At 48.5% G+C, this 12,688-nt stretch overlaps 1 protein-coding gene across 15 annotated transcripts in view; it reads right to left on the minus strand.

The window, feature by feature from the left end:
- LOC125726500 (NACHT, LRR and PYD domains-containing protein 3-like) overlaps positions 1 to 12,688 on the minus strand; it is a 40,770-nt gene that overhangs the window by 12,229 nt on the left and 15,853 nt on the right. For 4 of the 15 annotated variants that reach the window (XM_049002866.1, XM_049002867.1, XM_049002868.1 and 1 more), the window contains 4 exons: positions 5,185 to 5,358; positions 4,635 to 4,808; positions 4,240 to 4,413; positions 2,633 to 2,806 (listed from right to left, as the gene is read on the minus strand). In XM_049002866.1, the coding sequence (XP_048858823.1) occupies positions 2,633 to 2,806; positions 4,240 to 4,413; positions 4,635 to 4,808; positions 5,185 to 5,358 (696 nt within the window). The other 11 variants (XR_007388200.1, XM_049002876.1, XM_049002878.1 and 8 more) reach the window with 11 other exon arrangements.

The raw sequence follows: 12,688 nt of genomic DNA on the forward strand, positions 1-12,688 counted from the left end.
CCTAAATCCATGTTGGCTACCCCTCAGAATGTTATTTGTATCCAGGTTATTTGTATCCATAACTTTTCCAGTTATGCAAGTTAAAGTAATTGGCCTATAGTTTGCTGGATTACATTTATCCCCTTTTTTGAATATGGGTGTTATATTAGCATACTTCCAATCATAAGGTACCACATGTGCAAATAAGGATTTCGGAAACAGTAAAGTTAAAGGTTGGCTAATAATAACCCTCATTTATTTTAAAACTATAGGTAAGATGCCATCAGGACCCTGTGATTTATTTATTTTGATCTTAGCCAGGCTTTGTACCACATCAGCCTCAGTTATACATACATGCCCTCTGCAATTATTGGCAGCCCTTTGTACAAGGGGTAAGAAAAAATCCACTTTCTGGTGAAGGTGCTTCATCTCACACGGAAAAAATTAGAAAAATCCAACCTTTACTTAAAATAAATTTATTTGAAGAAAAATCTAATTCTTCATCAAGAAATAATTATTTTTAACAAAAACACATGAGCCACGATTATTGGCAGCCCTGCAAATTATAGTGAACACAATGTAACTGAAGCATGTTTCCCATGTAAATTATACATATTTGAGTTGATTGGAGTGAGTAGGAGCCTTCAAGCTGTAATCCATGACTTCCTGAGTAACTGGGGTACAAACATGAGGAGACACAGAGGCCAAATTCCCTTAGTCATCCATCAACATGGGAAAGATAAGAGACACACAGACCAAATGAGGGAGAAGTGTGCTGACCTTCATAAGTCAGGGAATGGGGATTAAAAAATAGCCACTCGCCTTAAAATGTCCATTTCTACTGTTAGGGCAATAATTAAAAAGTGGACATCAACTGCAACTGTTAGAAATCTGCCTGAAAGAGGACCCAAGTTTATTTTGCCCCCACATACAGTGAGGAGGATCGTAAGAGAGACAAAAAATCCCCAAGAATGTCTGGTAATTGACTAACAGTCAAAGTAAAATCTTGGGGTTACCACGTCTCCAAAAAACCATCAGATGCCCCCTTCATGCTAAGAGACATTTTGACAGTTATGACAGAAAGAAGCTTTTTTTGTCAGTTACTTAAAATGTTAGAGCCAGGAGTTTGCAAAACATTATACAACTTTGACTGGAATCAAATTCAACTGACTGATGAAACAAAGATGGAGCTTTTTGGTAATAAACATTCAAGGTGGGTTTAGCTTAAAAATAAGGATGGTTATAATGAAATGAACCTTATCCCAACTGTAAGATATGGTGGAGGTTCTGTGATGTTGTGGAGCTGATTTTCCTCCAAAAACCCTGGAAACCTTGTTAGGGTACATGGCACTAAGGGGTCCATGAAATACCAGGACATTTTATATCAAAATTTGGCTGCTGCTGCCAGGAAACAAAAACTGGGCCTTCATTGGATCTTCCAGCAGGACGGTGATCCTAAGCACATGTCCAAATAAACATTAAAATGGTCAGCTGACCGCAGAATCAAGCTTCTGCCATGGCCATCTCAATCCCCTGACCTGAACCCCACTGAAAACCTGTGGGCTGAGCTGAAGAGGAGAGTGCACAAGAGAGGGCCGAGGACCCTGGGTGATCTGGAGAGATTCTGTAAAGAGGAATGGTCTCAGATGCCCTGCTCTGTATTCTCCAACCTTATAAAATGTTATAGGAGACTCAGTGCTGTTATACTGGCAAAGGGAGGTTGTACAGAGTATTAAAAGCAGGGCTGCCAATAATCGTGGCACATGTGTTTTTGTTGAAAATAATTATTTCTTGATGAAGGATTTATTTTTCTTTGAATAAATTTATTTCAATGAAAGGTTGGATTTTTCTCATTTTTTCAGTGTAAGATGAAGCTGCTTCGCCAAAAGGTGGATTTTTGTCTAACACTTTTTTCAAATCTTTACAAGGGGGCCAATAATTGTGGAGGGACTGTATATTGTTTATATACGACACTGTATTTGTACTAAATGGTGGTAAGTTAATCATGTCCTCTACTGTGAACACCCGTGTAAAATAATCATTAGACTCATTTACTATATCAGTTTTCATTTTCAATTATAAGGCCCTTACTATCCTGCAGATGTGTGATTTCAGCTTTTAGAGCTCTTTTGGAGTTAAAATATTGGAAGAAACTTTTAATGTCATCCTTAACCTCCAATGCAATCTTCCTTTCGACATTCCACTTACTGTAGCGAGTCTAATGTTATTTTTTAAGTCAACCCCTAGACTTAGATACTCCTGCTTTATTTTGAAATCACTAGCTATGTTCCACCTTATTATGTCCAGCGTACAGTGTGAAATACCCAGTAATACTCACCTCACTACCCACAGTTTACAGTGTGGAATACCCAGTAAGACTGACCTCAGTAACTCCAGTTTACAGTGTGGAATACCCAGTAAGACTGACCTCAGTAACTCCAGTTTACAGTGTGGAATACCCAGTAAGACTGACCTCAGTAACTCCAGTTTACAGTGTGGAATACCCAGTCAGACTGACCTCAGTATCTCCAGTTTACAGTGTGGAATACCCAGTCAGACTGACCTCAGTATCTCTGGTTTACAGTGTGGAATACCCAGTCAGACTGACCTCAGTAACTCCAGTTTACAGTGTGGAATACCCAGTCAGACTGACCTCAGTATCTCCAGTTTACAGTGTAAGTCCCCCAGTCCAGCAGAGAGCAGCTTCACTCCTGAGTCCTGCAGGTCATTGTCACTCAGGTCCAGCTCTCTCAGGGGTGAGGAGTTTGATCTGAGAGCTGAAGCCAGTGCCTCACAGCATTTCTCTGTGAGTTCACACCGGCCCACCCTTAAAAAAATTAAACACTTTTAAATCCACTTTTTACACTGCAGCACTGTATTCAAATGAGGAGAATAAGGGCCATGACATAATGGATTTTCAGAAAACAATTAAATTATTAAAAATCATTTTAACAATCATTCCGATTCTGTTTGGTGTCCATTATTTTTTTGTCCATAACACGTTAAAGTCAACATGTTTATCTGTAACAGTGCTGTTAACTTTGCTAACCAACACAAATGTTTTGCATGTGTAACCTTGGGCTGCAAGGTTACGTAACCCCGACTACGCCACCAGAGGCCCTGCCCCTCAGGACTTCAAATTAACCCCACGACTTCCCTTTGCATGAACACACAGAGACGCATATCCCAGGATTAAAACAGTTTATTAACAATAATTTAAAAATTAACCCACTCAATCAGTAAACAATTACCAGCATATGACACCACTAAAACACACACACGGGGTTAAGAGCAAAACTCAGGTGCTGGTGGTCCAATACTATAATCACGCCTTAACCCCTTAGCCAGCCAGGGAAGGTGCTTACCTGGAAGAAGGAAAAGAAGGAAGGGGAGACACCACACACATACCCCCCAAGGGCACACACATCCAAGTGGGAGTTAATATCAAAATCACAGCAAACCACATCCTGGAGTTAATACTTCTCACTCACCCCACATTCACTCCATGCAGTGCAAGAATACAACCTCCAACCCCCAAACTCCAGCACCACATTCACTGGCTCTCCGCTGTAAATGGGGAAGAGACTAAACTACCCTCCAGACCTCCTACTATACCAGCCAGCACCCAGTTAGCCCCAATAACCACACCCCCCCCTTATTCACAACAATGCCGGTACAACGCACATAATCTTACAAAACGAAATCAAAAACAGGCAAAACAGCAGTGACCAGCTCCTGAGCATCAGCATGGACCCGGACACACTTGTCACCCCGAACCCAGCCTTATGCCGCAGCCGGGACACGGAACCAACCGCTCACCACCATTTCCGTCGCTCGCAGAAGTATCGCGGCAGCAATCGAACCTCCCCCACTAGCGGCTTCCCACCGCTTTTATCCACGCTGATCCCAATTCATTGGGTGTACCGCTGTTTTGACCCAATTAAGACGCCATCATGAACCGCCCCCATTTACCTAATCAGCGTCTCATACATACCGCCGGATACGGGATCCGCGGATGACGTCATCCCTAGCGATCACCGGTTACACATGGATTACAGTATATGGTTGAATGGATGTTTCCTGCTTCACTGCTTAATTATTTCTAACATGGATCGAGGGCTGATAAGATTGTGGGATATAAGGAAGTAGGAGAAGAAAACAGAACCTGTTTGTGTTTGTTTATTATGTAACTGCTGAAAGGCATTGTGGGTTTTCTTGGTGTCCCGTTACTTTTGTGCAAAATGCATATTCTGTACTCACTGCAGCTTCTCCAGTTTACAGCTGAGATCCTCCAGTACAGCAGAGAGCAGCTTCACTCCTGAATCTCCTGGGTGATTGTAGCTCAGATCCAGGTCTCTCAGGTGTGAGGGGTTTAACTTCAGAGCTGAAGCCAGGGAAGAACAGCCTTCTTCTGTGACTCTACAGCCTGACAGCCTGCAGAGAAAGACAGAAACTCCCCAATAAATAATATCACCTCACCATTATAGTTATTAAATATATGCATGGATCGAGGGCTGATAAGATTGTGGGATATAAGGAAGTAGAAGAAGAAAACAGAAGCTGTTTGTGTTTGTTTATTATGTAACTGCTGAAAGGCATTGTGGGTTTTCTTGCTGTCCAGTTACTTTTGTGCAAAATGCATATTCTGTACTCACTGCAGCTTCTCCAGTTTACAGCTGAGATCCTCCAGTACAGCAGAGAGCAGCTTCACTCCTGAATCTCCTGGGTGATTGTAGCTCAGATCCAGGACTCTCAGGTGTGAGGGGTTTAACTTCAGAGCTGAAGCCAGGGAAGAACAGCCTTCTTCTGTGACTCTACAGCCTGACAGCCTGCAGAGAAAGACAGAAACTCCCCAATAAATAATATCACCTCACCATTATAGTTATTAAATATATGTGATGCTCTAATAAATTATTCAAGAATTACAGTTTAGTGTCTAAGACAAGGCAGGACCCCTCCTCTCTTTCCCTTAGCTAATTGCTCACTGTCTCCTCTTTATAGTATGGAATACACTGTAATACTTACCTCAGTATCTCCAGTTTGCGGTGTGGAATACCCCACAATACTGGCCTCAGTATCCCCAGTTTACAGTGTGGAATACCTAGTAGTACTGACCTCAGTATCTCTAGTTTACAGTGTGGAATACACAGCAATACTGGCCTCAGTATCTCCAGTTTAGAGTGTAGAATACCCAGTAATAATGACCTCAATAGCTCCAGTTTACAGTGTAAATCCCCTAGTGCAGTAGAGAGCAGCTTCACTCCTGAATCCTTCAGGTTATTGTCACTCAGGTCCAGCTCTCTCAGTGGGGAAGAGTTTGATCTTAGAGCTGAAGACAGCACTTCACAGTGTTTATCTATGAGATCACAGCTGTTCAGCCTGAAACAGAAAACACTTTAAGACACAGACATATACACATCCTACACATTAGTAAAATACAAAGCATTACAATAAGCATTTGTTTTCAGTATAATTAGCAGCACAGCTTACACTTCAAAATGAATTATAGTCTGCAGAGTGTTCTGTGCGTCCTGACAATCTGCTGCAGTCATATGATCACTAATTGTGAGTCAGTGCATCTTTCCTCAAAACTAGAGGTAAAAACATTAAGTTCAAGCTACAGCCAAAAATCACAGAATATACAGGAATATATAGAAACACGTCAACAGCAAGATGGACGTGAACCCTCCCATAACAGTCAGACCAGTGCTTCCAGTGCAGTCCTTAGCCATCTTTCTGCCAGGTGTCCCTACACTTGACACGTATCACTGAAAGGAGGAGATGTGAACATTCCCAGCAGCTAATGCAGCAGCAATTGGCACTTGGATTCCTGATCCCATGAGTAAAATCCTTTTTCTCCCTGTATTGTTATACCTGGGAACATGTCAAATCACCAATTACGTCTGGGTGATATGACGATATTATCGGTAATGAGCGTAATCAGACAAGTATCCCGGTGTCGATATCTGACAGTGACTAACCGGCGATTATCGTCTTTGCTGGAGAAACGCGCTTAGGCTACATACAAAGAAAGATAACAGAAGGATTCATGATTTGCTTTCAGTTCAGCTTTCTAGCCAGATTCTGAAGCAGTTAAAAAGAAACATTGCGCAGAATTTCACAAGCATTGTCCCTTGCAGTAACCATGCGTTCGCCATTCTTGTAAGTTCAGTATTGTCACATCACCAACTTCTATCTCTGAGTCAGCAGCCAGAATGTCAGTCATTCAAGTGCAGCTTTCTGATGGGAATTTTGAGCTTCCCAACTCAGTTTTTCGTGTCTGAGTCTCAGGCACGGCTTTAAGTGTGTCCCTGACCCGCCGTCTCGGTGGAGGACTGTCTGCTCGCGGTCGGTGAAGTAGTTGGAGCCGCTAATGTTGTTTCAGCTTCCCGAATGAACAAAGCTATTGTGATCTTTTTAAAAGACGTTTCCATGGTTGATGACCTCATAGAAAGTGGTCTCAACATTAAAGATGAATTCCTACAGATATTGCCTTTATCAAGCCCGTCAAAAAAGTTGTTTTATCCAGTGTTCCCCCATTTATTAGAAATGAACTACTGTCCAACATTCTGGGGCACTACGGGAAGTTGGTGAGCCCGATTAGGATGATTCCTGTCTTTTAGGTGGCAAACATTTATGATTCTTAATGCGCTGCAGGAGGTCCTGAACGTGTGTTAAGATCACAGTGGAGGGGAAAGTTTATATGATTTTTATCAGCTCCGAGAGTGTGAAGTATTTTGCGTGCGGTGGTTTTGGGCATGTGCGGCAGGCCTGCCCGCGAGGGGAGCTCTCCCCGGGGGAGCGCGAGAAGGGGTGTGAGGCCCCGGCGCTGGTGCGGGGCACCGAGCACCGCGGGGGCGCCGATACTGTAGTAACAGACTTGGACTCAGACCGTGGGGACCGGGAGGACGAACCTCCCCCGCTCGTAGTCACTGCCCCCCGCTCCCGAGCCGCACTGGGACGGCGGGCTGACAGAGGAGCCCGGCCCGGACGCAGCAGGGCCTGCTGGCGGCGGCGCGGTGAGTGACTCCGCTCCCGCTGAGACGGCGGGTTGGCAGAGGAGCCCGGCCCGGACGCAGCAGGGCCCGCTGGCAGCAGCGCGGTGAGTGACTCCGCTCCCCCTGAGACAGCGGGCTGACAGAGGAGCCCGGCCCGGACGCAGCAGGGCCTGCTGGCGGCGGCGCGGTGAGTGACTCCGCTCCCGCTGAGATGGCGGGCTGGCAGAGGAGCCCGGCCCAGACGCAGCAGGGCCTGCTGGCGGCAGGGCGGTGAGTGACTCCGCTCCCCCTGAGACAGCGGGCTGACAGAGGAGCCCGGCCCGGACGCAGCAGGGCCTGCTGGCGGCGGCGCGGTGAGTGACTCCGCTCCCGCTGAGATGGCGAGCTGGCAGAGGAGCCCGGCCCAGACGCAGCAGGGCCTGCTGGCGGCAGGGCGGTGAGTGACTCCGCTCCCCCTGAGACAGCGGGCTGACAGAGGAGCCCGGCCCGGACGCAGCAGGGCCTGCTGGCGGCGGCGCGGTGAGTGACTCCGCTCCCGCTGAGACAGCGGGCTGACAGAAGAGCCCGGCCCGGACGCAGCAGGGCCTGCTGGGGGCAGCGCGGTGAGTGACTCCGCTCCCGCTGAGACGGCGGGCTGACAGAGGAGCCCGGCCCGGACGCAGCAGGGCCTGCTGGCGGCGGCGCGGTGAGTGACTCCGCTCCCGCTGAGACGGCGGGCTGACAGAGGAGCCCGGCCCGGACGCAGCAGGGCCCGCTGGGGGCGGCGCGGTGAGTGACTCCGCTCCCCCTGAGACGGCGGGCTGGCAGAGGAGCCCGGCCCAGACGCAGCAGGGCCCGCTGGGGGCAGCGCGGTGAGTGACTCCGCTCCCGCTGAGATGGCGGGCTGGCAGAGGAGCCCGGCCCGGACGCAGCAGGGCCCGCTGGGGGCGGCGCGGTGAGTGACTCCGCTCCCGCTGAGACAGCGGGCTGACAGAGGAGCCCGGCCCGGACGCAGCAGGGCCCGCTGGGGGCGGCGCGGTGAGTGACTCCGCTCCCGCTGAGACAGCGGGCTGACAGAGGAGCCCGGCCCGGACGCAGCAGGGCCTGCTGGGGGCAGCGCGGTGAGTGACTCCGCTCCCGCTGAGACAGCGGGCTGACAGAGGAGCCCGGCCCGGACGCAGCAGGGCCCGCTGGGGGCGGCGCGGTGAGTGACTCCGCTCCCGCTGAGATGGCGGGCTGGCAGAGGAGCCCGGCCCAGACGCAGCAGGGCCTGCTGGCGGCAGCGCGGTGAGTGACTCCGCTCCCGCTGAGACCGGCGCTGACCCACCTGTAGACACACCGCAGCGGAACATCCCGAGCCTGAGCTGGACCTGCACTTACTGGATTCTGATAAAGATCATGAGGACGTAGAAAGTTTGGCTGATGACTTGGAAGACTCAAAAGCCTCCATGGACTCCAGCAGCCCTGTAGGTAGGACCAAGGTTTACTCTTTTGAGCAGATCTGTTTCTTTCTGGACAGCACTAAAGGTCAGAGAAAACCTAAGATAGAGTCCTATTTCCCTGATTTGAACCTGTTTTTAGCTTCATGTACGATGGCGATGAGGAAATGTACTTTGGACGAGCTTGATAAACAGAAGCGGTGCAGATTAAAGAAGCTGATGAGCACTGTTAGGAGTGTGTTATGCCACCGCTAGCAGTACCGAGGGTTTATCTTCTATGTTTCTTGTCCTTTATCAGTTTTTTTTTACCAGTTTTATGGCTTCGTTGATTTTTGTGCTTTTACAAGAGACTCACAGTGATGAGGGGACCCAGGCTCAGTGGCGGGCTGACTGGGACGGCCAGGTTGTTTTTAGTCATGGCTCTTCTGTCAGTGCTGGGGTCGCTCTGCTGTTCTCAGAGAGGGTCCCAGTCCTGCGACCGGTGGTTACAGAAGTTGTACCTGGGAGGCTCCTGCGTGTTCAGTTTTACCTGCATGACCTGTTGTGTATGAACCAAATGTAGGCTCAGGACGGGTGGCCTTTTTTACAGATTTACACACGTTCTTAGAGACACTGTCACAGGAGAGCGTTGTTGTTCTGGCTGGTGATTTTAATTCTACTCTGGAGCACGTGCTCGACAGGAATCACGAGGAGCCTCACCCTGGTTCAGCTTCTGTTCTGCGATCTGTTATTGACTACCATGGTCTAACTGATGTGTGGAGAGACCATTTCCCAAAGTGCAGACAGTATACCTGGGTGAAGGTGAACTCTAACATGGTGTCTGCTGCTCGGCTGGACAGCTTTTATACAAACTATCGAAATAAGGGCCGATTTTTAAGCTGTGGCATCGCTCCCTTCCCTCTCTCCGATCATCAGTTTGTTTCTGTCACTTTCTCTTGCACTGATTTCTCCTCGTAACATTGTTACTGGCGTTTTAGTAATAAATTAGTTCAGGACCACAACTTTGTACGATCTTTCTCCTTCTGGGAGGTGTGGAGGGAGAAAAAATCACAATTCAAGTCCCTCAGTCAATGGTGGGATGTCGGAAAAGTGCAAATTAAGCTCTGCTAGAACTATGCTGCATATTTCCAGACTGAACTACAAAACCGGTTTAAAAGACTGGAGGATGAGATCTTGCGGCTGTGCACAGGAGCAGAGCCTGGCAGGGTGGGATATGCTGAGGCCCTGCAGAGGAACCGACTCCTGTTGAAAGACCTTCTGGTGGAGAGAGGGGCTGGAGCGTTGGCCCGGGCCGCTATACGAAGGAGACTGATATGGACGCCCCACCACGTATTTTTGGATTGGAGAAGCACAGGGAAGAGAGAAAGACCTTTCGCCACTTGATCCTCCCCGATGGGCGTACTACGTTTGACAAGCATGAGATTTTACGACACTCAATAGCCTTTTATGAGACCCTGTTCTGTGCTGAGGCCTGTGATCAGACAGTGGCTGATCAGTTTCTTTGGGACTTACCAAGTCTTTCAGTCGCAGACAGAGATGAGCTGGAAGAGCCTTTGACTCTGACAGAACTTACTGCTGCTGTCCACGAGCAGTCAGTCGGGAAAGCGCCAGGCCTGGACGGACTGACCGCGGAATTTTATAAATGTTTCTGGCCCCTGATTGGTGAGGACTTGTTCTGTGTTTTTCAAGAAAGTGTTGATATGGGCCTTCTTCCATCCAGCTGCCGGAGGGCTGTTCTAACGCTGCTGCCCAAGAAGGGGGATCTGGGACTTCTGAAGAACTGGCGGCCGGTCTCGCTTCTCGGTGTGGATTATAAGATCTTGTCCAAAGCTCTGACTAACCGGCTGAAAACATGTGTTTCAACGATCATTCACTGGGATTTGGGTCGTACTGTGCATTTGACAGAGTGGACCACACCTTTCTGTTTAAGACCCTTCAAGCTTTTGGTTTTGGTCCAAAGATTGTTTCCTATATTAGACTCTTGTACACCAATGTGTGGAGCCTCCTGAACATTAATGGCTCTCTCACCAGGCCTTTTCCTGTCACCAGGGGGATACGGCAGGGCTGTGGGTTGTCTGGGCTGCTGTACTCACTGGCGGTGGAGCCGCTGCTTCAGGCTTTTCGAAGGCGTCTCCAGGGAGCACCGGTACCTGGCATCAGCCTTGGGGGAGGAGTGACTGTTACACTTACTGCTTATGCAGATGACGTCACTGTTTTTATCAGGTCCAACACGGATATGGAGGTGCTTACAGCACTTCTTGGCGATTTCCAGCGTGCCTCTTCCGCTCGCGTCAACTGGAGCAAAAGGGCCACGTACCTGCTGGGCCAGTGGTCTGGGCGGGACCCTCCTCAGCTGCCACAGCAATGTGTATGGGGCAAGGATGGCATCAGAATACTGGGTCTTTACCTGGGAACTGAGCGCTTCATGGAAAAGAATTGGAGCGGATTGGTTGACAGGATTACTGGACGACTTCAGTGTTGGAGGTGGATTTCGCCCCAGCGCTCATATCGAGGGAGAGTGCTGGTGATTAACAGTTTGGCTGCCTCCATGATGTGGCACCGACTCATGGTGCCGGATCCTCTGATGGACCTGCTGCATCAGGTCCAGAAGGGGTTCATTGATTTCTTCTGGAATGGGCACCACTGGCTCCTTCAGGGATTCTTCATTTGCCAGTGTCTGAGGGAGGGCAGGGCCTGGTTCATCTGCTGAGCGAGGTCAGGGGGATGAGGCTCCAGTGGGCACAGACACTGCTTTACAGCACCGAACACCTGCCGTGGATGCATGTGGCCCTCGCCCTGCTCCGCAGCTGCGGAGGCCTTGCATATGATAAACAAATGTTTTTACTTTCTGGAGATGCACTTCAGCTTATTGGAGTGAGTGGTTTTTATGCTGCGGTGCTGAACGCTTGGCGCTTGTTCCGGGTGGCACGGATGGAGAATGACCACTATGGCCTTGAGGAACCATTGTTTAATAATTCCTTTGTTTCCTCGCGGCTGACACTTACAAATTCAGTCGATACTTGTGGAGTTGGGGGTCACAAGGGTAAAACATATTTTAAATGCTGAGTCTGGACACTTTTTGTCACCTGACTCACTTGCTGCCCAAGTGGGGTTCCGGTCTGTGAGGCTGCTTGGGAACCTTTACATACACTTGAAGGTTCTTTTCCCTCCAACCTTTCAGGAATATTTACAGTGGGTTCCGGGTCGAGGTGCGACCTGCCCTTCCTTCCCAGAACTGTGTGTTACCCCGTTGGTGGCTGTTGATCACAGTGACACTGGTCACATACTTTCCTTCCGGTACTTGCTGAATATCCGGTTCTCCCTGGCAGGGAGGAAACTCCTGTACCATGTTGCTGTTAAGTCTTTTTTCTTTCATGACCTGAAAGGGAGGCCAGATACGAAGTGGAGGTCCATTTGGCTGTGTAGGATCACACATGCACATATCACAAAGTTTAAATTCCAGGTGGCCTGGTACGAGAAGGCACACATTGGCCTAGGCCTCAAAGGGGGGTTAGTGACCCCACACACACAGACACACTTAAATACACACAGACAACAAGGGAGGCCAGCACTCCAACTTTAATTGCTCAAAGTTTTAACGACCTACAGACAGCAGAGTGGGCCCCAAGGACAGGGGTCCCTTGACTTGGCACACAACCCCCTCCCCAGACATCCTGCCTTACATACCACTCACCGAACACCCTAAAGAAAGTTTCTTTTAAGTTTGGCTGTTGTATATCTGTATATTTATTTACCCATAACTACTAGTCTCAATATACAGATAGGTTATGTTTGTAATGTGTCCTAACTTTCAAAGATTCTTTTTCTTTGGCTGACTAACCTTCCCCCCCCCCCCTTTTCTTTTCCACATTCCTCAGCAGCCCTTATCTGATCTTTGTATTCTACCATGTCTATGTAAGGGTAAGATGTGCTGTTGAAATGAGAATATGTCATGTAATGTCTGTATAAAGGGTAACCTCTGATTGAGGTGCAACCTAGACCACTTAGACCAGGGACTGGTGTGAGTAATATAACATTATAACATAATATAAGTAATCATTAATTAATCATTACAGATGGTATTCGGTGTGAACCGCTAGGCTGGTATGGCATGTTTGGTATCAAACCGATGGAAAATCACTCCAGTTTTACACCACTTCAGCCTCTGTTCATTGAGTGCTCACAATAGTCTCTGCCTCTGTGCGATTTGGCTACTAAGCTCTAAAACCTCAAACTCGACTGAAATATTGTGAGACTCTCTCTCATCAGCCGTGAGGGGAGCTTCGCTACCGA

Source organism: Brienomyrus brachyistius, unplaced genomic scaffold (genome assembly GCF_023856365.1).
Source record: "Brienomyrus brachyistius isolate T26 unplaced genomic scaffold, BBRACH_0.4 scaffold73, whole genome shotgun sequence".
Lineage (NCBI taxonomy): Eukaryota > Metazoa > Chordata > Actinopteri > Osteoglossiformes > Mormyridae > Brienomyrus > Brienomyrus brachyistius.